We start from the raw sequence: 26,458 nt of genomic DNA, 5'->3' as shown, positions 1-26,458 counted from the left end.
CAGACGACTACCCGTGGCTGCATGTGGCTCATCCCCACCTCTACCTTCTGCCCCACAAACGGTCCAGACCGCGCCCATAAACGCCGCCAACATGCCCCGCGATCAGCTCAACAAAGATGCCGCTGCATCTGACTGTGTGCGCACCAGAATGCGGCTACTGTGCGTGCGCACACAGTGCAGGGCTTCAGCCTGCGTTTGCTGTCACTGCAGCGACCAGGTCTGACTTAGGCCCATAGTCCCATTTGCCCTGACCCATTCCTCCCCAGCCCACATCTGACTCTTTCTTGTCTTGTCAGTCTGCTTCTCCCTTCCCCCCGTGTGTTTGTATCTGTCACTCTCTCTTCCCTTTTTTCCCCTCTTTATCACCAGTTTTGTATGTACACTTGTCTCTATCTGCCTCTATCCATGTGGGACAATTCTAATTCCCATGTTAGCCTCTGCCAGTACCCATCTTTGCCTCTACCCTCTTTTGTACTTGTAAGTATCCCTATCTGTGCGACTGGTTATTTCTTTCTCCTGTCTGCCTTCTCCCCTTGTACATACACAATATGTCATTTATATAGCTCACCAGTGCCAGGCAGTGGGAGATTGGAAACTTTTGTTTAAGAGGGTGAAGAAGTGCAGCACTGGTGAGCTACATACTGCATTAAAGGAATGCTTTCTTTAAAGATTAAAGTACCTGTATTGTGTAATACTTTTGCCCTGGTAATGCCATGTAAGGATAATGTATCTAGAACTAGGATCTCTACCCTAATGCTTAATAAATTGGATCGCCCAGCATTGTTGTTATGAGCGGTAACTCCATTAATATATAGAAAAAAAGGGAAAACAAGTCTCCTGGTTCCCACTATGATGAGGGGCTCCATACTGTAGGTTTCCTGTTATAGTGGAGCGGGGCCTGCCTACCTGTCCGAGCCAAGTGCAGGTTGCCCCCCGCCACCGCGCTTTAGAGGGAACAAGCTATAGCGATAGAACTTGGTACCATAGGCGTGCGCAGCACATTTTATTAGGGAGTGCACCGTCAGAGGGGTGTGTCGAGCACCGCCTTTTGGGTGTGTCTAACACCATTTATTGACGGTCAACGCAATATAAAATGTCCATACTTGTACCAATCCTAATAAAGCAGGTACATTGTCAGATGTTGTGGTGTGCACCAAACAAACACCCCTGATGGCACTCACTGCAATTACACTGCTCCTCCTCAGCCTGGTCTGGCTCCCCCGCTCTTTCCCCTGCAAGCTGCAGCAGCTTACTTACAAGTCAGTCACTCACTGACACTGACAGTCACAGACTAGTACTGCCGCTGCTGGAAAAACGAGTGACGTGTCAATGTTGCTGCCGACCGCCTGCCAGTATTGAATTTGTCTTCCTAAGAGGAATGCTGGCTGCATGCTACAGCTCATCAGTGGCTGGCGTTGGCATAGCATAGAAAGAGCGAGGTGGGCGTGTGGCGGGTGTGACGGGTGGGCGTGCGAGCAGCATGACGTAATCACATCACATCATGCTGTTTTTGTACATGGAGGTGGAGCCGGGAGTTTGAAAGCCAGTGGCAGTGGCACCCTTGATTAACCCAGGCGTCCGGTCAGTAATGCAGTCCTGACAGGGTGCAGCGCAGAGGGTACAGTAATCTGCTTCTCATCAGTACCTGCGCACACCTATGCTTGGTACTGATGAGAAGCATATTTTTTTAATACTATTATTTTTTAAACTGTTAAGAATGCTATATGTTGTCATCAACAACAACATGTATCTTTACCCCAGACTTTGTAACACACAACAGCTATGTTTTCTAAGAAACTATCTAAGGATGCATCCATCTGTAAATAAGGTGCATCTCTTACGGATGTCATTCATTTATGTGGGTGCACCCTTACAGTACTGACCAAGAATGCCCCCAAACCACCTGTCCAGAATGGTCCATAACTGTAAGTTATATATAAAATTGGTGCATGTGTACACATTTTGAAGTGGTGTAAGTGCACTATAATATGTAGTAGAGATCATCCACTTGTATATACTGTCTGAAGATATTAAAGAAAAGTTCTATTTTTTCAAACTAACAGTAGCTACAGTATTAGTTCTGTCCTCTATTCATTGCTCTATGGGGGTAATTCCAAGTTGATCGCAGTAGGAATTTTGTTAGCAGTTGGGCAAAACCATTGGGGTAATTCCAAGTTGATCGCAGCAGGAAATTTTTTAGCAGTTGGGCAAAACCATGTGCACTGCAGGGGAGGCAGATATAACATGTGCAGAGAGAGTTAGATTTGGGTGGGTTATTTTGTTTCTGTGCAGGGTAAATACTGGCTGCTTTATTTTTACACTGCAATTTAGATTGCAGATTGAACTCACCACACCCAAAGCTATCTCTTTCTGCACATGTTATATCTGCCTCCCCTGCAGTGCACATGGTTTTGCCCAACTGCTAAAAAATTTCCTGATGCGATTAACTTGGAATTACCCCCCATGTGCACTGCAGGGGAGGCAGAAATAACTTGTGCAGAAAGAGTTACATTTGGGTGGGTTATTTTGTTTCTGTGCAGGGTAAATACTGGCTGCTTTATTTTTACACTGCAAATTAGATTGCAGATTGAACACACCACACCCAAATCTAACTCTCTCTGCACATGTTAAATCTGCCTCCTCTGTAGTGCACATAGGGGGTGATTCCGAGTTGTTCGCTCGCTAGCAGATTTTAGCAGCATTGCACACGCTAAGCCGCCGCCCTCTGGGAGTGTATCTTAGCAGAATTGCGAACGAAAGATTCGCAGAATAGCGAAAATAAATTTCTTAGCAGTTTCTGAGTAGCTCCAGACCTACTCACAAATCGCGATCAGCTCAGGCCGTTTCGTTCCTGGTTTGACGTCACAAACACGCCCAGCGTCCGGCCAGCCACTCCCCCGTTTCTCCAGACACTCCCGCGTTTTTCCCTGGCACGCCTGCGTTTTTCCGCACACTCCCAGAAAACGGCCAGTTTCCGCCCAGAAACACCCACTTCCTGTCAATCACACTCCGATCACTTCAACGATGAAAAATCTTCGTTCGGGCGTGAGTAAATCTACTAAGTTTTGTGTTAAAATACTAACCGCATGCGCACTGCGAACCATGCGCATGCGCATTTTTGCCTTAATCGCTCCGTTGCGAAAATCGGCAACGAGCGAACAACTCGGAATGACCCCCATGGTTTTGCCCAACTGCTAACAAAATTCCTGCTGTGATCAACTTGGAATTACCCCCTATATGTAGCTACAACATGCAGCATAGGTGACAAATATATAAGGATGTATATACTATACTAGCTGGATACCCGTGCTTCACTACGGAATTTCAAGTATTTCCGTGAGTAGAACTTTAATATTGAAGGACTTCCTGGTAAACTAATTAGAGCTACAGCAGGACATGCCCGCCGCTGCCAATCTTTGTCAGGCCGCACCTCTGGGCAGGCCTTCCCCAGATTGATGCTGTCAAAGGCTGGCGCTGAGGAGAATAATCCACCTCCTTCTCTGCCCCGTCCCGCCTCATTCTGCCCTGCTCAGTGGTGTGAATGCTGGGACAACAGGCCAAGCTCCACACTCTCTTATGTTAAATATGTAAGGTTTGCAGGGATAGGCTGACTCTATTGCAAAGGGCCCAAGCTCTGCTTGCTTAGCCTTTCACTCTCCTTAGGGCTCCTCCTTTGAGGTAAAAAGGTAAAGATTTGCGCACAACACTTAAGGTCACTGGCATAGCTGTCGTTACCCTTTACACAGCAGATAAGCAGTTTTATATATATATATATATATATATATATATATATATATATTACAGATGAGCGGGTTCGTTTCTCAGAGAACCGAACCCTACACCGAACTTTGCCTTCCGAGCCCGGATCCGAGTCCGGCTCGGATTTTCCCTCCTGGCTCGGAAACCCGAACGCGGCAAAATGTCATCATCCCACTGTTGGATTCTCGTAGGATTTGGATTCCATATAAGGAGCCGTGCGTCCCCGACATTTTCACTCCAGTCACGGAGAGTGTATAGAGAGGACGTGTCCTCAGTGTTTAGTGTCTGTGTGTTGGGGTGGGAAAGTGGGGTGGCAAGTGTTGTCCAGTCCAGTGTAGTCACTCAGTGTATTGTGCTGCATCAGTCCAGGCAGTCACAGTGTTGGTGTTCTCTGCTGTCATATATCCAGTGTAGCTGTAAAGTGGTGCTGTGTTGTGCAGACCAGTCCAGTGTAGTCAGTGTATTGTGCTGTATCAGTCCAGCCAGTCACAGTGTTGGTGTTCTCTGCTGCCATATATCCAGTGTAGCTGTATAAAGTGGTGCTGTGTTGTGCAGACCAGTGGTAGTGTCCTGTGTCATCAGTAATTCCAGTGACGATATACGCTGCTGCTATATGTCCACTGCTGCAGTATAACAATTATAACAACCTGTTGGGCTGCATCAGGCCAGTGGTAGTGTCCTGTGTCATCAGTAATTCCAGTGACGATATACGCTGCTGCTATATGTCTACTGCAGCAGTATAACAATTATAACAACCTGTTGGGCTGCATCAGACCAGTGGTAGTGTCCTGTGTCATCAGTAATTCCAGTGACGATATATGCTGCTGCTATATGTCCAGTGCTGCAGTATAATAATTATAACAACAACGTGTTGTGCTGCATCAGACCAGTGGTAGTGTCCTGTCTCATCAGTCATTCCATTCATTCCTGTGCCGCATATTGTCTCATATAACTCCCAAAAAATAATGGAGAATAAAAATTTTGAGTATAAAAATAGGGAAAGATCAAGAAGAACCACTTCCTCCTAGTGCTGAAGCTGCTGCCACTAGCCATGACATAGACGATGAAATGCCATCAACGTCGTCTGCCAAGGCCGATGCCCAGTGTGATAGTAGAGGGCATGTAAAATCCAAAAAGCCAAAGTTCAGTAAAAAGAACCAAAAACAGAAATTTAAATGGTCTGAGGAGAAACGTAAACTTGCCAATATGCCATTTACGACACGGAGTGACAAGGAACGGCTGAGACCCTGGCCTATGTTCATGACTAGTGGTTCAGCTTCACATGACGATGGAAGCCCTCATAACTGAGGCCTTGACACTTATGTTTGTGTTAGACGTGCATCCAGTATCCGCCGTTAATGCAGTGGGATTTAGACAATTGATGGAGGTATTGTGTCCCCGGTAACAAATCCCATCAAGATTCCACTTCACTAGGCAGGTGATAGCGAGATTTTGCCATTTAATTCCAGTGATTTGGACGTATAATTACAGTGATTTTGCCACTTAATTTCAGTGATTTATAATTATTAATTACAGTGATCTTGCCATTTAATTCCAGTGATTTGGACGTATAATTACAGTGATTTTGCCAATTAATGTCAGTGATTTACAGTTATTAATTACAGTGATCTTGCCAATTAATTCCAGTGATTTGGACGTATAATTCCAGTTGGAATTGTTTGTGTCGTTTGGCTCAGTCATACAGCTACCTCATTGCACCTCTTCGACATCTTTGCATGATCTGCTGTTTGGGGCCTAGTTTTTGAAAAGTGCCATCCTGTGTGACACTGCCGTATGAGTCCAGGGGTACTGCCGTATAAGTCCACCAATTGCAGAATTTTTAAAAAGTAACTCGAGCGTGCTGGAGATGCTGTCAGTGGACCGAACAATTGCGGCCCACTCTCGACATTCAACCACTGCGTGACACTACTAGATAGGCCAGGTGGTTGTGTTGCTTAGCTTAGTCATACAGCAACCTCGATGCACCTTTTTTTCTTCTTTGCATCATGTGCTGTTAGGGGCCTTTTTTATATATCTGCCCTCCTGTCTGCCATTCAGTGCCACACCTAGATGGGCCAATTGTGTGTGTCGCTTGGCTTAGTCATACAACTACCTCATTGCAAATCTTTTTTCTTCTTTGCATGATGTGCTGTTTGGGGCCTTTTTTTAATATCTGCCCTCCTGTCTGACACTGCAGTGCCACTCCTAGATGGGCCAGGTGTTTGTGTTGTCCACTTGTGTTGCTTAGCTTAGTCATACAGCCACCTCGGTGCAACTTTTAGGCCTAAAAACAATATTGTGAGGTGTGAGGTTTCAGAATAGACTGGAAATTAGTGGAAATGATTGTTATTGAGGTTAATAATACCGTAGGAGCAAAATTTCCCCCAAATTCTGTGATTTTAGCTGTTTTTATGTTTTCTTTTAAAAAATCATCCAGATCCAAAACCAAAACACAAAAGGGTGGTTTTGGCAAAACCAAGCCAAAACCAAAACACGAAAATGGAATTAGAACCAAAACCAAAACACAAAACACGAAAAGTGCCCGCCGCACATCTCTCTCTCTCTCTCTCTCTCTCTCTCTCTCTCTCTCTATATATATATATATATATATATATATATATTAGTGATGGCGTTCCTTTATATTGCAATAAGGAAACAGGCAGAACTCACCAGACTTAAAGTCAAGAAACTTGTATTAGTGCATCAATAAAACAAGTGTTACAGCATATACTTCCGATGTTTCAAGACCACGGCGGGTCTTTTTATCAAGGTGCTGTGAGCATAAAGCTTGACAAATAGAACCACCGCAGTCATGAAACGTTTAAAGCATATGCTATAACACTTGTTTTATTGACGCACTAAAACAAGTTTGTTGAACTTTAAGTCCGGTGAATGACACCTGTTTCCTTGCCGCCTGTTTCGTTATTGCAATATAAGAAAACTCTGTCTACCTATATATACCTATATATAAATTTACCTATTGGAATGCACCCCCGGCTGCTGCACATACCAGTGTGAGTGCTGAATCTTATGCATATATATATATATATATATATATATATATATGGCAAATACCACTGACTCATCACAAAATCTCTTGAACCATAAAGCTGCACTTCGTTGTCAGTGGCAGGTTTAGAGCACTCCATTATTCAAATAGGGGAGCCACACCCAGTGATGTTTGACAGTGTTTTGGGGTGGCAGTTGATGTTGCTCCCCTATTTGAATAATGGAGTGCACTGCAACTGCCACTGGCAAGGAAGTCCAGGAACAGAGCATTGTGTCCTCTCCCCTCCGCGACTTGGTATCGCCGGCACCATGCATTCTTTATAGCCCTGGATAATTGGGCTGTCTTAACTCTCCCCTGTGAGGGGGGGGGGGGGGTTATTTCACCCCTTTTAAGCCCTATGTGGGTAGAAGTTTGCAAAATCCCTTTTTAGTGGGTGCCTACATCTCAAAAGCAAGCAAGGCTAGTCCTTATGGTTCAGGAGATTTTGTGATGAGTCAGTGGTATTTGCCTTTTAGATATATATATAGATTTAAATATTATATGTATATGTACCTGTTAGAAGTAGATCCAAGGTATATTTAAGAACTACTTATATCCATGGCATTTTCAACAGATTCGAATAGTGTCTATAGTTGATGTATTAAGTCAAGCTACTGTACATACCTTCATTTGGGCCAAGATGCACAGTTACAGACTGCTTGAAGATCTTCCTTCGCACAGCTCTGGTATACACAACAGCAGCCACACTGATATTGGCAGTTACGGATCGTTTTTTTGATGTTAAGTTCTTAAGAATCAGGATTGTATTTACGTCATCGCCAACTTCGGGTGTACCAGACACTGATATCACCCCAGAAACATCTAATTCACGTCTTGGAGCTGAGGCTGGGGCTGCATCAGCTGAAAATGCTACAAACCCAGTACTTCGACCAATTGACTGCAGAGCTTTGTTATAGATTTCCCTCTCCTTCGGTGTACCTAAGAGGGATAACTTTGCATTAGTATATGAGGAAACAGAGTGATTCTGCTCTCTCCAGACTACTCAATGTGGTATAATGCTCATATATTACCTTCTGCATACTTGTACTCCTGTGTTATATCCATGTAGCTATCTCTACCCACAGCCTTCGTGCAGATTAATTGGCCAACTGTTGAACGTTCGGTGTCTCCCTTTGTTTTTTTCCCATCTTTTTGTACAATTGTATTGATGACATCCGCATTTACCTCCGAAAATACAAAGCGAGTGTCATACAGTTTATTCACCTCTCCTTCTTTCACTGCATGTTGAGATGTGGGACCTAGTTGATAAATACCTATAAAACAGATGTTAAGTTAAATACATGATGAAGTCTTCCAGATAAAATGAAACGCGTTGGTCCTGACACTGTACCCTGGACTTCCCCATGGACAGATAAGCGCTATTGTTTTATTTCTTGTAAAATGGGCTATTTACTATTGGTTTTACTGCTGAATTAAAAATACTAAAGGCATCTGAATTGAAGGATTCCTTTGTTGAGTTGGGACTATATTGTCCCTAATGTTGTTTACAGCATTTATTGTTCTATTTGCAGCGTTAAAACAGTGCATACTATGCTATTTTTCTGTTTTATTCTATAGACCTTGATTCAAGACAACTTGAATAAGATAAGTTGCTGGATCTGTCCATTATTTATTGCACTGCACACTAGAGTGACAGTTTGTGTGTGTGTGTGTGTGTGTGTGTATATATATATATGCAAAGTAAGTCAATGGATTGCGCAAAATAATCCTGATAGTCTCTCAATCTTTAAGAGGTTAATATCTTCTGTTCCCGATTGGTATACTGATGTTAGTGCAGTCACAACGGTAAGCCTTACCCGCAGACTCAGAGATACACATGTAAAAGAAACAGAAACCATTTGGGCTCAAATACTTTCTGCATCCACACATTAAAGACTTTGAGCCCAAACGGTTTGAATAAGAACTATGACATCACATCTTTTTTGCATTAATCTGGTGGCGAAGTTGCCCCCTGGCAGCGCACTATTGTTGAATCAATGGGTTCTGGTGCTCTGCTTATAGCGGGACAATGGGGCCGCTAGGTGTGTACAAGAATTAATGTTTATATTTTCCCCAAACGGGGGATTAGTAACAAGAAATAGAATTCATACCGTTGTATATAACAATGGGTACTGCGTACAGCGATAGGGTAGTATTTTAGAATTATTATTAATCACTCGATGAAAGAACAACCTTTTGGAAAAATTTGTTCTCGTATGTATTTATGTATATTCTTCATAACTAATATCTCCAATCATGTCCGTGATTTTATATATTAAATTTGCAGATATGTATTTCTAATTTTTAATCCATTATTAGTGTGAATAAAGTATAAATATGATGTACAACCCATGTGAGTGTTCTTGCATTTTTTAAATGAACCTGGCACCCCATTATTATCCCTTTGTGTCTATGTCTATATATCTATATAAATCTATATATATATCTATATATCTATATATACTATACATAAACGCATTTGTGCATTTTAAACACCTTATTGTTTTAAATATATACTGTATGTATATAAGTTTGCTTTCACACCATAAACCCATATTTACTGGATCTTCTTGGAATGCCCAGGAAACTCCTGGAATGTGTGATCTCCCGGTTTCCTGAGAGGAAGGGCAATATCTCTGAAGCTGGACAGGGAGGTGATGGGTGGAGTCACCACTGGGGAAACATTGGGGATAAGATTTAGTAATGACTACACATTTGCGCTGGAGGGTGGTGGACATGCTCTTGTAGCACACCTTATTTAGGAGGCAGCCATTCATTTTCTTCTTTCCAGTGTAAGAATGTGAGTCTAATAGTGGAGCACGGCTCAGAAATAAAAGGAGGGGAGGTGTGAGAGAAAAAGAATGCGGAGAGGGGGGTTTAGGGTGAAGGGAAGAGGGTGAAAACAAAGGTGATGAAAACGAGAGGGTTGGTAGAGAGAAAAAAGTTGTCATAGAGAGAGAAGGGGGAAGGGGAGGGTAAGAGAGCAGTGTGACTGCTAATTTGGTGATCCTTATGATGAAACAAGGTATCTCGCCTCAACCAGTCTGCACCTCATTTCTCACAAGGTTTGGACTATAAAAACATACACTTTTTGTAGCCATATGGTTCTCCGTATTTGTCAATCATATTTATACTTGTATATATTGCAGTTGTAAATGGTTATTTATTCTATGTCTGGCAGAATGGCTTTCTTATCTTGGCTGGGATGTACTAAAGGGAAAATGCAGTAAAAACCCAGTTTTGTTTTTGTCACATTTTCATATGTACTGTAGCTCGGCTGGCATGTATTCGGCTGGTGTTACCCTATAGAAGCCTATGGGCTTCTTTCTTCAGCCTTAATGGGAGGGATACAATTGGATCCATACCTCTGTGTGGGGCGCCCTCCTCCATAGATCTGTGCAGGGATCATCATCTGGCTGTCCGGGCGGCTGTGTGTGTGAGTCTGCGATCTCGTACACCTAAACATGTCACCGGCATTGCAGCTTCCGCAACTATTCTGCGCAGCATTGGAGGCACTCACAGAATCGATTTTCCTTGCATCTGCATTGTGGTTGCAATGGAGTATGCAGTTGCTGAGAATGATGCAATGGCTTTGGTGGGCGTCACTGCTTACTTATGGACGGCTGCTACACATGCGATGCCTTGCAGTTCCGTCACTAAAAAACATTGCTGCATCGCCATTGCAACCGCATCTTAGGAGAGGTAATCAGGTACAATAAAGTCTCTGAGATGCAGCCTTCTAGATAAGCGTTGTACACAATGGGGTAAATGTAATAGGGCGCAAGAAGCCAGAAGTGCAGGACTTTGTGAGAGAATGCCCATATTTTTAAAGCGGCAATCCTGTACAAAACATCACCAGTCTACATGTGGAAATGTACAAGGCGTGCATTGCATATGAAAGTGAATAAGGTAAGGACTGCAATTGACAGAGTAGGGTGAAGATGTGGATTGCAGGTGGAAATGAATATGGGGGGTTATTCAGAGATGGTCTCAGATTTTGCTATCGCTGGAAAATCAGTGACGATCCTACTCACATTCTTGGGGCCGCCTAGCAATGGTGCAAGGCCACCCAGCATGTGTGGCCCCGTTCCATAATGCGATCGCAATTGAATTGCTATCACACAGAATAGAGGTCGACCCTTGCCTATGCAGCCTGACTGCGCAGGCAGGAGCACTGCCACCATGTTTCCTATCACAGAAAACTTAGGCGGTTCCTGCCCACCTATCCCCCTAATGCCGCGCCGCTGTCCCTGGATGCCTGTCGCCTGTCAATTACTATGCAATTGCATACTTCCAGGATGCGATTGCATTGTGAAGGGTCATGCACGTACGCTACTGGCGCTGCGCGTGTGCAGACCATTTGGACATGGTCCTGCATTTGAACTCAGTGGCTGCGTCCATTTCTGAATAAGGCCCTTGGTGTAGGATGAAAGTGGAAAGTAAGGTGAAAACTGCAGGTGCGAGTGATACTGCATAGACTGCAGGTGGACGTGAGCAAAGTGAAGGTGGCAGGAGAATGTGATTAAGGTGAAGACTGCATGTAGAAGTGTGTAAGGTGAAGACTGCAGGTGGAAGTGAGTGAGGTGAAGACTGCAGATGGAAGTGAGTGAGGTGAAGACTGCAGATGGAAGTGAGTAAGGTGAAGACGGCAGATGGAAGTGAGTAAGATGAAGGCTGCAGGTGGAAGTGAATGAGGTGCAGACTGCATGTAGAAGTGAGTGAGGTGAAGACTGCATGTAGAAGTGAGTGGTGAAGACTGCATGTAAAAGTGAGTAAGGTGAAGACTGCATGCAGAAGTGAGTAAGGTGAAGACTACTTGTAGAAGTGAGTGAGGTGAAGACTGCAGGTGGAAGTGAGTGAGGTGAAGACTGCAGGTAGATGTGAGTAAGGTGAAGACTACAGGTAGATGTGAGTGAGGTGAAGACTGCATGTAAAAGTGAGTGAGGTGAAGACTGCATGTAGATGTAAGTAAGGTGAAGACTGCATGTAGAAGTGAGTGAGGTGAAGACTGCATGTAGAAGTGAGTAAGGTAAAGACTGCAGGTGGAGGTGAAAACTGCATGTAGAAGTGAGTGAGGTGAAGACTGCATGTAGAAGTGAGTAAGGTGGAAGTGAGTAAGGTGAAGACTGCATGTAGAAGTGAGTAAGGTGAAAACTGCAGTTGGAAGTGAGTGAGGTGAAGATTGCAGGAGGAAGTGAGTAAGGTGAAGATTGCAGGAGGAAGTGAGTAAGGTGAAGATTGCAGGTGGAAATTAGTAAGGTGAAGACTGCATGTAGAAGTGAGTAAGGTGAAAACTGCAGTTGGAAGTAAGTGAGGTGAAGACTGCATGTAAAAGTGAGTAAGGTGAAGACTGCAGGTAGATGTGAGTAAGGTGAAAACTGCAGTTGGAAGTGAGTGAGGTGAAGACTGCATGTAGAAGTGAGTGGTGAAGACTGCATGTAAAAGTGAGTAAGGTGAAAACTGCATGTAGAAGTGAGTAAGGTGAAGACTGCATGTAAAAGCGAGTAAGGTGAAGACTGCAGGTGGAAGTAAGGTGAAGACTACTTGTAGAAGTGAGTGAGGTGAAGACTGCAGGTGGAAGTGAGTGAGGTGAAGACTGCAGGTAGATGTGAGTGAGGTGAAGACTGCATGTAAAAGTGAGTGAGGTGAAGACTGCATGTAGATGTAAGTAAGGTGAAGACTGCATGTAGAAGTGAGTGAGGTGAAGACTGCATGTAGAAGTGAGTGAGGTGAAGACGGCATGTTAAAGTGAGTGAGGTGAAGACTGCATGTAGAAGTGCGTAAGGTGGAAGTGAGTAAGGTGAAGACTGCATGTAGAAGTGAGTAAGGTGAAAACTGCAGTTGGAAGTGAGTGAGGTGAAGATTGCAGGAGGAAGTGAGTAAGGTGAAGATTGCAGGAGGAAGTGAGTAAGGTGAAGATTGCAGGTGGAAATGAGTAAGGTGAAGACTGCATGTAGAAGTGAGTAAAGTGAAAACTGCAGTTGGAAGTAAGTGAGGTGAAGACTGCATGTAAAAGTGAGTAAGGTGAAGACTGCAGGTAGATGTGAGTAAGGTGAAAACTGCAGTTGGAAGTGAGTGAGGTGAAGATTGCAGGTGGAAGTGAATAAGGTGAAGATTGCAGGTGGAAATGAGTAAGGTGAAGACTGCATGTAGAAGTGAGTAAGGGGAAAACTGCAGTTGGAAGTAAGTGAGGTAAAGACTGCATGTAAAAGTGAGTAAGGTGAAGACTGCAGGTAGATGTGAGCGAGGTGACGACTGCAGTTGGAAGTGAGTGAGGTGACGACTGCAGGTAGATGTGAGTGAGATGAAGACTGCAGTTGGAAGTGAGTGAGGTGAAGACTGCAGGTGGGAGTAAGGTGAAGATTGCAGGTGGAACTTAGTGAGCGAGGTGAAGACTGCAGTTGGAAGTGAGTGAGGTGAAGACTGCAGTTGGAAGTGAGTGAGGTGAAGACAGCAGGTGGAAGTGAGTAAGGTGAAGATTGCAGGTGGAAGTGAATAAGGGGGGTAATTCCAAGTTGATCCCAGCAGGATTTTTTATAGCAATTGGGCAAAACCATGTGCACTGCAGGGGAGGCAGATATAACATGTGCAGAAAGAGTTAGATTTGGGTGGGTTATTTTATTTCTTTGCAGGGTAAATACTGGCTGCTTTATTTTTACACTGCAAATTAGATTGCAGATTGAACACACCCCACCCAAATCTAACTCTCTCTGCACATGTTATATCTGCCTCCCCTGCAGTGCACATGGTTTTGCCCAATTGCTAACAAAAATCCTTCTGCGATCAACTTGGAATTACCCCCAAGATTTGCAGATTCATCCCTAAATAGATATGCAATGAGAATGTTTTAGTCATCTGCACTTGATACCCAGCCTAGTTAGTAAACATTTGCCTAATATCTGTAGCTAAATAATGGAGTTACTGATGCATTTTCATCTCTTAGTCACAATATAGGAACTACAATATATATCTTTTGGTAGGTCAAAGTCTAATTACACGGAAAAAAATAAATAAATTATAATTTGTGACAACAGTTAATGGTAATGATCAGACTAACCTAGGGAATTCTATTCCTGAGTCATTACTGTACAATGTTTGGAATGGTTACTGTTTTTCTTTTCCAGATGTGTGCCCAGTCATTGTCTCACTAAAACAGACAGGCATGCATGCAATGTACTTAATGCATACAAATAAAAATGAGTACTTGACTGTAATTGGTTGCCAGTGTCAGTTTTATTATATGGCAGTGAATCTGTCATTATTCTGTTGATTTTAGTTGGAAGGAGGGAGGTCCTCCCCGTCATGTGTATGTTCTAGTAAGTGGGGTTTACATGTATAATAAAAGGATTGGCATAGAGTGAGTTCTATACTCATGATGGACAAATGATGAGGATGATTCAGGTTTTGCAACAAATGATATGATCAACATGTTCATGCAGATACCAGCTTTGTCTGGCCACATATACGATTTGTATGGGTTATTGCATATTAAGGTGGTAGCATGGATGTCCAAACCTGAAAATCAAAACTACTCTGAGGCAATCATTTGTTTTGGGCGGTTTTAGAAAACTTTTTGGGATATATATACAAAAGCTGGAAGTGGTAAAAGGAAGGGAAGTTGTTTGTATACCTAGTGTAAGCGCAGGCCACCTTGATTTTGCATAAGTACCCTATATGGTCCTCTTAACATGTGGTAAGCCTTTTGTTCATCAAGAGGCGTGCCACCTATTAACAGCTGGTGGGTTGGTGTGCAAGCCTACCGACGTTCACTGAGAAGGTATATAGTTAAAAAACTAGCCTTCTCCACAGCTGGGGGAGCAGGCACTGCTGAAGCCGCAGGTGCTGAAGGTCATGCATGCACATTACTGACATGCGCACGCTGGTCACGCAATCTGATAAAATACACCCCCCTTGAATTCAGATTTTACTTTAGTGCCGCTACATAAACTTTGCCTTAGTCCTCATCTTCCAACAAGAGGAACAGCAGGCAGCTCTCCAAACATGGGCTGCCTGTGGCATACATGAATTCCTCATCATATGAGGAAATATTGTTTAAGAGACAAAAGATATTAAACCCTGTAAGGTCGGAAGACAGCAGGAGGGAGAGGTTAGCTGGGCTGCTGAGTACCTTCCAGCATATTCACAAAGGGTGGTGAGAAAATGCTCCTCAGAAAAAAAACACTTAAGCACTGTTTCTGCAAGAGATGGCTGTTTAGGAAAAAAACATCTCTTTCCCAGGTATTACCCCTAGATGCGATACCTCCTAGGTCCTCAGCAGATCACTTTCTCCTACCCGTGACTGGCATACCTTTCCTGCCCCTGACTGGCACTATGGCCAACAGCGCTCTCATAAGGGGGCTAGTCAGCAGCACTCACTACCCCCTTCTCGCTTATATGAAGACAACACTTACCTCTCTGTGGACTGGAAGTCAGAGGAGGTTTCTAGAACCAGTGCAACTTCTCGCAGAGGTGAGAATAGTGACCTGCAAATGACCCATGTAGGTCTAGCAGGCAGAATACCTTCTTCTAAATTATGTACATCCCACTGGGCACTGAGCATGTGCTCTTAGGTGTATAATTTTGCCCAATAAGCCTTCAGAACTGCCCTCACAAAGAGGATAAAATAGTCCTCCATGACCAGACCGGCATCCTGAGCATCCCTGCCCTTTTTGCCCCAGAGATTGATCCGGTTCTCTCTCCACTCGTGGAGTAGTGATACCATTGATAAGGTACTGAGAAAAATCCAATACAATGTCTCAGACGCTGCTAGCCCGCTGTTGTTTGTTCTAGACAAAGCAGACAAAGAAAGAGTCTCTAACCAATTCTTAGACTCCCTTGTAGCTTCTAAAATGTATATCTTAAAGGCTATTAGCAGGGCTACCTTAATGATTGGCCAGATGTTTGACTTTATATCTAACTCTCGCAGAATTTGCTGGCTAGCTACAGTAAGTATGACTAATCTAACTCCCAGGCCAGTACATGTTCACAATTTCACAGATTCAGACTTCTTTGGCCCTTACTTTATAGATGAGGTTAAGGTTCGTTATAAGGCCTGCAAGCACTTTGCTGACTTGAGGGGCCACCAGCCTTCCAAATGGCCCCTTTGCAGCCAGCAGTTTGAGCTGAGACCCTAGCAAGGTACCCCCAGAGCATCCAGAGAAGGTTTCTCTCAGACACAAGCTGCAAGAGGTGCAGTGTCTGACGACACAAATCCCTCCAGGAAAAGACAGAGGATATGGAAAGTGATCTTTATGCACTCCCTTTTCTCTGTCTTTCTGAAGTAATAGCTTCCTGGAGGCAGATTACCACAGACAGGTGGTTATTACAAATCACAGGAAAAGGACTGTCCCTTCCCCTCTACAGTTGTCCATGCCAGATATTCCCCTACTCAAAGAATGCCAGTCCTCTAATACACAGTGTCTTATCTCTCACTCTTCATCAGCAGGGCAAAAACCACTGGCAGACACATCCAAAAGAGGCTGGATCAGAAAGGAGTCTTATGTGTCATCTACTTAGACGATCAGGCCAGGAGGTACTTCTGTCTTACAGGGAATTCATTTTGTCGCTCTTCCAAAATCTTGGGTTTACCATAAACCTCAACAAATTGATATTAACGCCTTGTTGGTCAATTGTTTTTCTGGAGTTTCTCATGGATTCCTTCTTTTTCTCAATAGCAGTTTCCCCAGACAAATAGAGGTTAAAAAATGTGTATGTTGGATGTACTCTCTCAGGTTCATTTATTCGTTATACCTGATCTCTCCTTTGATTCTAGGTGCTCCAAGGTCCCAAAGAAGCAGCAAGTGCAGCCACCTAATGACCAGAAATGACTTTGTTTCTCCTTTTTACAGTTACTACAAGTTCACCCATGACTGGTTTCAGGCCAACCTGACAGTAACTTTCCATTGCAATTCTAAAGCAACCTGGCAATTGTTTATTCATTCTAGCTGGTTTATGTATATGCATATTCTAGTAAACATTGTTTCTTCCGAATCCAGCGATCGTGAGTCCCTTCTTCGTATGCTATAAGGAAATAAGGGGATTTCATCCCCCTTTTGTTTCTTTCTTGTTCTACATAGGATTACCATGTGTAAGCTTCTGTAATATCTGAATTCAGGAAGTGGGCATTATCAGCAGCGTAGGCGTCAGTAACGCGCATGTGTGACCCGCAGCTTCAGTATTGCCTGCTCACACAGCTTTGGAGAAGGTAAGTGAAAGTTTTCTGTCACTCTACCTTCTCAGCGAACTGTGGGAGGCTTGCACACCAAACCCCTAGCTGTTGCTAGGTGACAATCCTATTCCCTAGAATTAAGAGAGTTTGCAGATCATAGATTCTTGCAAACTAGTGTTTCTCTACTTCTGTAGAATCCTTCACACACACACTTTGGAACCATGTCAAAAACAAAGTAATAAACAGTTGGCAACTAGCACCGTCAGGGTGCATCCAGAACACATTCCCTAGGAAAATGGATAGGAACACAAGAAAACTAACATGCACCTCAGATACAGTATTATGTGGGACTCTTACAGGCCAACTGCTGTAGGACTACAAAGCCCAGCATGCCAGCCAGGACCTAGAGCCAATTAAAGAGGAGGAGTACCAGCTTCCTGGGGAGGGGGATACACAATGTGGGTTATCCTGGCTGCAGAGAGGAGTCCCTAGAACTAACTGGTGTTATATATCTGATATAAGTCATGCAGTCACTGTATCACACTCATGGGGTAGGGGGATTGCCCTGTCCTCCTCTGGTGGAGCTGCGGGAAGGGGGAGGCACTGGAGAACAGGCCTGGGGGCAGAAATAACTTACACAGGCATAGGAGTGTGTGAGCGGCCATGGACCAGCGCTCTGGAAATGAAAGGGGGCAGCTGGAGAGTCCATGGTCACTGCCCCTGCCCCATTCATTAGCGTTCTATTTGCCGGAAAGGGGTACGTTTTTCAGGAGTCCACATTGGTGGTGCTGGGGAGCAGGTACCTATAGCCAGGGTTCTTGGACCTGGTAGAAGGTAGCACCGTAGGGCTGAGAGGAAGGAGGGGAAGCAGAGTTCCCATCTCTGCTCCCTCTCAGATTCTGCAACTGGGGCGCATGCCCCCTTAGCCCCTACCCTAGTTGCGGGCATGGTACATCAAAAAAACATAGCTACACCACATGTATTTTATTTACACCTACCGGTTATTAATCTCCTTTGTCCTTTCTATATCCACATCATGCCACATAGATTTGGCACGTCTTATGGTACACAATAAAACCCATGGTATAGAAAGTCTTAGAATAGCACTCTGCACAAATATTGTGCATATGGTAAATGCACTTTGCAAGTTTGGAACATTTAGGGCAATATTTACTTAACAGCGGTTTGCAAGAGGTTTTGTAATACTTTGGACATGCCGTGGATATAGCTAAAGTACAGCATTTACTAAAGGTCGATTTAACCATATAAATAGAACCCTATGTTTTTTTACTGGTTTCAAAATCCCTATTTTGATACAAACAAATTAATAAATAGTGTGGGAGTCCTAATTAAAACTGATAACCAATCCTAGGCCTCTAAACCTAGGCTTGTAGTGAAAAATACAGTACATGTGTACCCCTAAAAGATAGCAGGGACATTATGACATACAGCTGTATGTGTACATTAACGGTGTGTGTACGTAAAGTTTGCAGATGTTCTGAAAATACATATACAACTGAAAGGAGGCATATCTTTTGCTCCTGCAGATACACACTGTTGGCGATTTGTTGTAAGGTGCATATACCACAGACACATAGGAATTAGCATCTCAGAAGTCTATAACTTTACATTTGGGTGGAATCATTTACACCCAGTATGCCATAAATTCTGCATTAGCATCTTAATGTCAGCTTTTATTGTTACAATGCTTTTCTCTATACTGAGAGCCAGCAGTCTTTGAGAAGCAGCATGAAGTTCTACTATCAGTAATATGATATAATCCTCGGAGAAATGCGTCAACTTTAAAACCTGCCATTCTCTTTATTTGTATGGATATTACTGTATATACAAACAATTCTGTACTCGCTGTAAAAATAAGAGACTTTTCTTTTCTCATTGCAAGGTTTAAACATTATTTAAATTACTGAAATATTGTCTTTGTTTAAAATAGAGATGAGCGGGTTAGGTTCTCAGAGAACCAAACCCCCCCGAACTTTACCACCCCGAGCCCAGATCCGAGTCAGGCTCAAGTTTTCCCGCCTAACTCGGAAACCAGAACGTCATTATCCCGCTGTCTGACTCTCGCGGGGTTTGGATTCCATATAAGCAGCCGCGCGTCGCCGCCATTTTCACTCCGGCATTCGACAGGGCACAGAGAGGACGTGTCTCTGTCCTCAGTGTCCTGCATCAGTTCAGTGTTAGTGTCTTGTGCTGCATCAGTCCAGTCACAGTGGTTGTGTCCTCTGCTGTCATATGTCCAGTGCTGCTGTATGGGTGGTCTTCTGTATGCCGGCGGTCGGGCTCCCGGCGCTCAGTATACCGGCGCCGGGAGCCCGACAGCCGGCATACCGACACTTATTTTCCCTTGTGGGGGTCCACGACCCCCATAGAGGGAGAATAAAATAGTGTGGCGCGCGTAGCGCGCCACCGTGCCCGTAGCGTGGCGAGCGCAGCGAGCCCGCAAGGGGCTCATTTGCGCTCGCCACACTGTCGGTAAGCCGGCGGTCGGCCTCCCGGCGCCGGTATGCTGGTCGCCGGGAGCCCGACCGCCGGCCAGCCGTAGTGAACCCTGCTGTATAAGTCCTCCAGTCCAGTGGTGCTGTGTTGTGCTGCATCAGTTCAATAGTGGTGTATTGTGCTGCATCAGTCCAGTCACAGTGGTGGTGTCCTCTGCTGCCATATGTCCAGTTCTGCTGTAGAACTCCAGTCCATTGCAGTGGTGCTGTGTTGTCCTGCATCAGTCCAGTGGTGGTGTCCCTGTGCTGCTGTATATGTCCAGTGATATTGTCGTATATGTCCATTGATACTGCCATATATGTCCAGCGGTACTGCCGTATAAATCCAGTGATCCTGCCATATAATTCCAGTGATCCTGCTGTATAATTCCAGTGGCACTGGCGTATAAGTCCACTCCAGTGATACTGCCGCATATGTCTAGTGGTACTGCCGTATAAGTCCAGTGGTACTGCCGTATAATTCCAGTGATCCTGCCGTATAATTCCAGCGGTACTGGCGCATAAATCCAGTGATCCTGCCGTATAATTCCAGTGATCCTGCCGTATAATTCCAGTGGTACTGGCGTATAAGTCCAGTCCAGTGATACTGCGGTATATGTCGAGAGGTACTGCCATATAAGTCCAGTGGTACTGCCGTATAATTCCAGTGATCCTGCCGTATAATTACAGTTATCCTGCCATATAATTCCAGTGGTACTGGCGTATAATTCCAGTGATCTTGCCGTATAATTCCAGTGGTACTGGCGTATAAATCCAGTGATCCTGCCGTATAATTCCAGTGGTACTGCCGTATAATTCCGGTGGTACTGTGGTATAAATCCAGTGATCCTGCCGTATAATTTCAGTGATACTGGCGTATAAATCCAGTGATCCTGCCGTATAATTCCAGTGATCCTGCCGTATAATTCTAGTGGTACTGGCGTATAATTCCAGTGATCCTGCCGTATAATTCCAGTGGTACTGGCGTATAAATCCAGTGATCCTGCCGTATAATTCCAGTGGTACTGCCGTATAATTCCAGTGGTACTGTGGTATAAATTCAGTGATCCTGCCGTATAATTTCAGTGGTACTGGCGTATAAATCCAGTGATCCTGCCGTATAATTCCAGTGATCCTGCCGTATAATTCCAGTGATCCTGCCGTATAATTCCAGTGGTACTGCCGTATAATTCCAGTGGTACTGCCGTATAATTCCAGTGCTACTGGCGTATAATTCCAGTGATACTGCCGTATATATATATATATATATATATATATATACCCTGTTGCAAAGCAGATTACTGAGACCATAACAACTATGCTGGTGTTAGACGTGCGTCCGGTATCCGCAGTGAGACTGCAGTGCAACCCTAGATGTCCTCTTTTACTTCTTGGCATGATGTGCTGTTTGGGTACTATTTTTTTTTAAGTGCCCTCCTGTCTGACACTGCAATGCCACTCCAAGATGGGCCAATTGTTTGTGTCGCTTAGCTTAGTCATACAGCTACCTCATTGCACCTCTTTTTCATCTTTGCATGATGTGCTGTTTGGAGCCTTTTTTTTTATTTATATCTGCCCTCCTGTCTGACACTGCAGTGCCACTCCTAGATGGGCCAATTGTTTGTGTCGCTTAGCTTAGTCATACAGCTACATCATTGCACCTCTTTAATATCTCTGCATGATGTGCTGTTTGGGGACTTTTTTTTATATCTGCCCTCCTGTCTGCCACTGCAGTGCCACTCCTAGATGGGCCAGGCGTTTGTGCCGCACACTTGTGTCGCTTAGCTTAGTCATACAGCAACCTTGGTGCACCTCTTTTTCATCTGTGCATCATGTGCTGTTTGGGGCATGGTTTTTTAAAGTGCCATCCTGTCTGACACTGCCGTATAAGTCCAGGGGTACTGCTGTATTAGTCCAGGGGTACTGCCGTATAAGTCCACGAATTGCAGAATATTTTAAAAATGACAGGGGCGTGCAGGAGATGCTGTCAGTGGACTGAAAAATTGCGGGCCACTTTCGACACTCAGCCAAATGCCACTACTAGATGGCCAGGTGGTTGTGTCGCTTAGCTTAGTCATACAGCAACCTCGGTGCACTTCTTTTTCTTCTTTGCATCATGTGCTATTTGGGGACTAGTTTTTTAAAGTGCCATTTTGTCTGACACTGCAGTGCTACTCCTAGATGGGCCAGGTGTTTGTGCCGCACACTTGTGTCACTTAGCTTAATCATACAGCAACCTCGGTGCACCTCTTTTTCTTATTTGCATCATCTGCTGTTTGGGGCCTAGTTTTTTAAATATGCCATCCTGTCTGATGCTTAAGTGCCACTCCTCAATGGGCCAATTGTTTGTGTTGCTTAGCTTAGTCATACAGCTACCTCATTGCACCTCTTTTACATCTTTGCATGATGTGCTGTTTGGGGCCTTTTTTATATCTGCTATCCTGTCTGACACTGCAGTGCCACTCCTAGATGGGCCAGGTGATTGTTCCGCACACTTGTGTCGCTTACCTTAGTCATACAGCAACCTTGGTGCACCTCTTTTTCTTCTTTGCATTATGTGCTGTTTGGGAACTAGTTTTATTAAGTGCCATCCTGTTTGCCACTCCTAGATGGGCCAGGTGTTTGTGCCGCACACTTGTGTCGCTTAGCTTAGTCATCCAACCACCTTGGTGCAACCTTTTGGCTTAAAAACAATATTGTGAGGTGTTCAGTGTTCAGAATAGACTGGAAATTAGAGATGAGCGGGTTCGGTTCTCAGAGTTTTCCCGCCTGACTCGCAAATGTGGCAAAACATCATCATCCCACTGTCGGATTCTCGCGGGATTTGGATTCCATTTAAGGAGCCGCGCGTCGCAGCCATTTTCACTCCAGTCTCGGAGAGTGTATAGAGAGGACGTGTCCTCAGTGTTCAGTGTCTGTGTGGGGGCGGGAAAGTGGGGTGGCAAGTGTTGTGCTGCTCAGTCCAGTTCAGTGTAGTCACTCAGTGTATTGTGCTGCATCAGTCCAGCCAGTCACAGTGTTGGTGTTCTCTGCTGCCATATATCCAGTGCAGCTGTATAAAGTGCTGTGTTGTGCAGACCAGTCCAGTGTAGTTAGTGTATTGTGCTGCATCAGTCCAGCCAGTCACAGTGTTGGTGTTCTCTGCTGCCATATATCCAGTGTAGCTGTAAAGTGGTGCTGTGTTGTGCAGACCAGTCCAGCGTAGTCAGTGTATTCTGCTGCATCAGTCCAGCCAGTGACAGTGTTGGTGTTCTCTGCTGCCATATATCCAGTGTAGCTGTATAAAGTGGTGCTGTGTTGTGCTGTCCAGTCCAGTGTAGTCAGTGTATTGTGCTGCATCAGTCCAGTCAGTCACAGTGTTGGTGTTCTCTGCTGCCCTATATCCAGTGTAGCTGTATAAAGTGGTGCTGAGTTGTGCAGACCAGTGGTAGTGTCCTGTCTCATCCTTCATTCCAGTGACGATATACGCTGCTGCTATATGTCCACTGCTGCAGTATAATAATTATAACAACAACCTGTTTGTGCTGCATCAGACCAGTGGTAGTGTCCTGTCTCATCAGTCATTCCAGTGATGATATATGCTGCTGCTATATGTCCACTGCTGCAGTATAATAATTATAACAACTACTTGTTGTGCTGCATCAGACCAGTGGTAGTGTCCTGTCTCATCAGTTATTCCAGTGACGATATACACTGCTTCTATATGTCCACTGCTGCAGTATAATAATTATAACAACAACATGTTGTGCTGTATCAGACCATTGGTAGTGTCCTGTCTCATCAGTCATTCCAGTCATTCCTGTGCCGCATAGTGTCTCATATAACTCCCAAAAAATGATGGAGAACAAAAATTTTGAGGATAAAATAGGGAAAGATCAAGAAGAACCACTTCCTCCTAGTGCTGAAGCTGCTGCCACTAGCCATGACATAGACAATGAAATGCCATCAACGTCGTCTGCCAAGGCCGATGCCCAATTTGATAGTAGAGGGCATGTAAAATCCAAAAAGCCAAAGTTCAGTAAAAAAGAACCAAAAAAAGAAATTTAAATCGTCTGAGGAGAAATGTAAACTTGCCAATATGCCATTTACGACACGGAGTGGCAAGGAACCACTGGCCCTGGCCTATGTTCATGGCTAGTGGTTCAGCTTCACATGACGATGGAAGCCCTCATTCTCCCGCTAGAAAAATGAAAAGAGTTAAGCTGGAAAGAGCACAGAAAAGAACTGTGTGCTCTGAGATGGTATCACAAATCCCCAAGGAGAGTCCAAGTGTGTCGGCAGTTGCTATGCCTGACCTTCCCAACACTGGACGGGAAGAGTTGGCTCCTTCCACCATTTGCACGCCACCTGCAAGTGCTGGAAGGAGCACCACAGTCCAGTTCCTGATATTCAAATTGAAGATGTCACTGTTGAAGTACACCAGGATGAGGATATGGGTGTTGCTGGCGCTGAGGAGGAAGTTGACGATGAGGATTCTGATGGTGATGTGGTTTGTTTAAGTCAGGCACCGGGGGAGACACCTGTTGTTCTTGGGACAAAGAAGCCCATTATGATGCCTTGGCAAACTACCAAAAAAGCCACCTCTTCGGTGTGGAATTATTTCTCCACAAATCCAGACAACAGGTGTCAAGCCATCTGTTGTGCATTCATCAGAAGTCAGTGTCAAGTTGTGAAACTTTGGGTAAGAGCGTAAGCAGTCCACTGACACCTAAGTCCCTTCTTCCTCCTGTACCCAAGCTCCTGCAAGCCACACTACCAACTCCCTCAACGTCAACTTCCTCCTCAGTCAGGAACGTCCATGGTCCTGCAGGCCATGTCACTGTCAGGACTGAGGAGTCCTCTCCTAACCGGGATTCCTCCGATAGATCCTTGAGTGATACGCCTGCTGTTGCTGCCGCTGCTGTTGTTGCTGCAGGGAGTCGATCGTCATTGCAGAGGGGAAGTCGGAAGACCACTTGTACTACTTCCAGTAAGCAATTGACTGTCCAACAGTCCTTTGTGAGGAAGATGAAATATGACAGCAGTCATCCTTTTGCAAAGCGGATAACTGAGGCCTTGACAGCTATGTTGGTGTTAGAGATGTGTCTGGTATCCGCCATTAGTTCAGTGGGACTTAGAGAATTGATGGAGATAGTGTGTCCCCGGTATCAAATTACATCCAGTTTCCACTTCTCTAGGCAGGCGATACCGAGAATGTACACAGACATCAGAAAAAGAGTCACCAGTGTCCTAAAAAATGCGGTTGTATCCAGTGTCCACTTAACCACGGACATGTGGACAAGTGGAACAGGGCAGACTAAGGACTATATGACTGTAACAGCCCACTGGGTAGATGTATGGCCTCCTGCAGCAACAACAGCAGCGGCACCAGTAGCAGCATCTGGCAAACGCCAACTCGTTCCTAGGCAGGCTACGCTATGTATCACCGCTTTCCATAAGAGGCACACAGCTGAGAACCTCTTACGGAAACTGAGGAACATCCTCGCAGAATGGCTTACCCCAATTGGATTCTCCTGGGAATTTGTGATATCGGACAACGCCACCAATATTGTGCGTGCATTACATGTGGGCAAATTCCAGCATGTCCCATGTTTTGCACATACAATTAATTTGTTGGTGCAGAATTTTTTGAAAAATGACAGGAGTGTGCAGGAGATGCTGTCGGTGGCCCGAAAAATTGCGGGTCACTTTCGGCATTCTGCCACTGCGTGCCGAAGACTGGAGCGCCAGCAAACACTCCTGAACCTGCCCCGCCATCAACTGAAGCAAGAGGTGGTAACGAGGTGGAATTCAGCACTCTATATGCTTCAGAGGATGGAGGAGCAGCAAAAGGCCATTCAAGTCTATACATGCACCTACGATATAGGCAAAGGAGGGGTAATGCACCTGACTCAAGCGCAGTCGTTCTCCACCCCTTCGAACTTGCCACACGTGAAGTCAGTTCAGACACTGTCAGCTTGAGTCAGGTCATTCCCCTCATCAGGCTTTTGCAGAAGCAGCTGGATAAATTGAAGGAGGAGCTAAAACGGAGCGATTCATTCATTCATTCATGTGGATGGAGCCCTTCATTCGCTTTCCCAGGATTCAAGGTGGTCAATCTGCTGAAATCAGAGCACTACATTTTGGCCACCGTGCTCGATCCTAGGTTTAAACCCACCCGCTGGCGGTGATGCAGGGCAGTCAGGAGCGAAAGCTGACATCTGGTCCGGACTGAAGGACCTGCCAACGATTACTGACATGTCTACTGTCACTGCATATGATTCTGTCACCATTGAAAGAATGGTGGAGGATTATATGAGTGACAGCATCCAAGTAGGCATGTCAGACAGTCCGTACGTATTATACTGGCAGGAAAAAGAGGCAATTTAGAGGCCCTTGCACAAACTGCCTTTATTTTACCTAAGTTGCCCCCCCCTCCAGTGTGTACTCCGAAAGAGTGTTTAGTGCAGCCGGTAACCTTGTCAGCGATCGGCGTAGGAGGTTACTTCCACTAAATGTGGAGAAGATGATGTTCATCAAAATTAATTATAAATTCCTCCGGGAAGACCTTTACCAGCAATTGCCTCTAGAAAGTACACAGGGACCTGTGATGGTGGATTCCAGTGGGGACAAATTAATACTCAGTGAGGACATACACAGTGAAAGGGGTGAGGATTCGAAGGATGATGATGAGGTCGACATCTTGCCTCTGTTGAGCCAGTTTGTGCAAGGAGAGATTGATTGCTTCTTTTTTGGCGGGGGCCCAAACAAACCAGTCATTTCAGCCACAGTCGTGTGACAGACCCTGTCGCTGAAATGATTGGTTTGTTAAAGTGTGCATGTCATGTTTATACAACATAAGGGTGGGTGGGAGGGCCCAAGGACAATTCCATCTTGCACCTCTTTTTTCTTCTTTGCATCATGTGCTGTTTGGGGACTAGTTTTTTTAAGTGCCATCCTGTCTGACACTGCAGTGCCACTCCTAGATGGGCCAGGTGTTTGTGCCGC

At 44.8% G+C, this 26,458-nt stretch overlaps 1 protein-coding gene across 1 annotated transcript in view; it reads right to left on the bottom strand.

Moving 5' to 3' along the window:
- The window catches only part of LOC135057303 (protein-glutamine gamma-glutamyltransferase E-like), a 266,064-nt gene that overhangs the window by 74,748 nt on the left and 164,858 nt on the right, over positions 1-26,458 (bottom strand). The window contains exons 10-11 of the mRNA XM_063963192.1: positions 7,840-8,082; positions 7,433-7,747 (exon numbers count right to left, since the gene is read on the bottom strand). Of these exons, the coding sequence (XP_063819262.1) occupies positions 7,433-7,747; positions 7,840-8,082 (558 nt within the window). The remainder of the gene's footprint in view (positions 1-7,432; positions 7,748-7,839; positions 8,083-26,458) is intronic.

Source organism: Pseudophryne corroboree, chromosome 3 (assembly GCF_028390025.1).
Source record: "Pseudophryne corroboree isolate aPseCor3 chromosome 3, aPseCor3.hap2, whole genome shotgun sequence".
In the NCBI taxonomy this organism is placed as follows: Eukaryota; Metazoa; Chordata; class Amphibia; order Anura; family Myobatrachidae; genus Pseudophryne; species Pseudophryne corroboree.
Note: the sequence above shows the minus strand (reverse complement) of the source record. Positions and strands in the feature narration are given on the sequence as shown.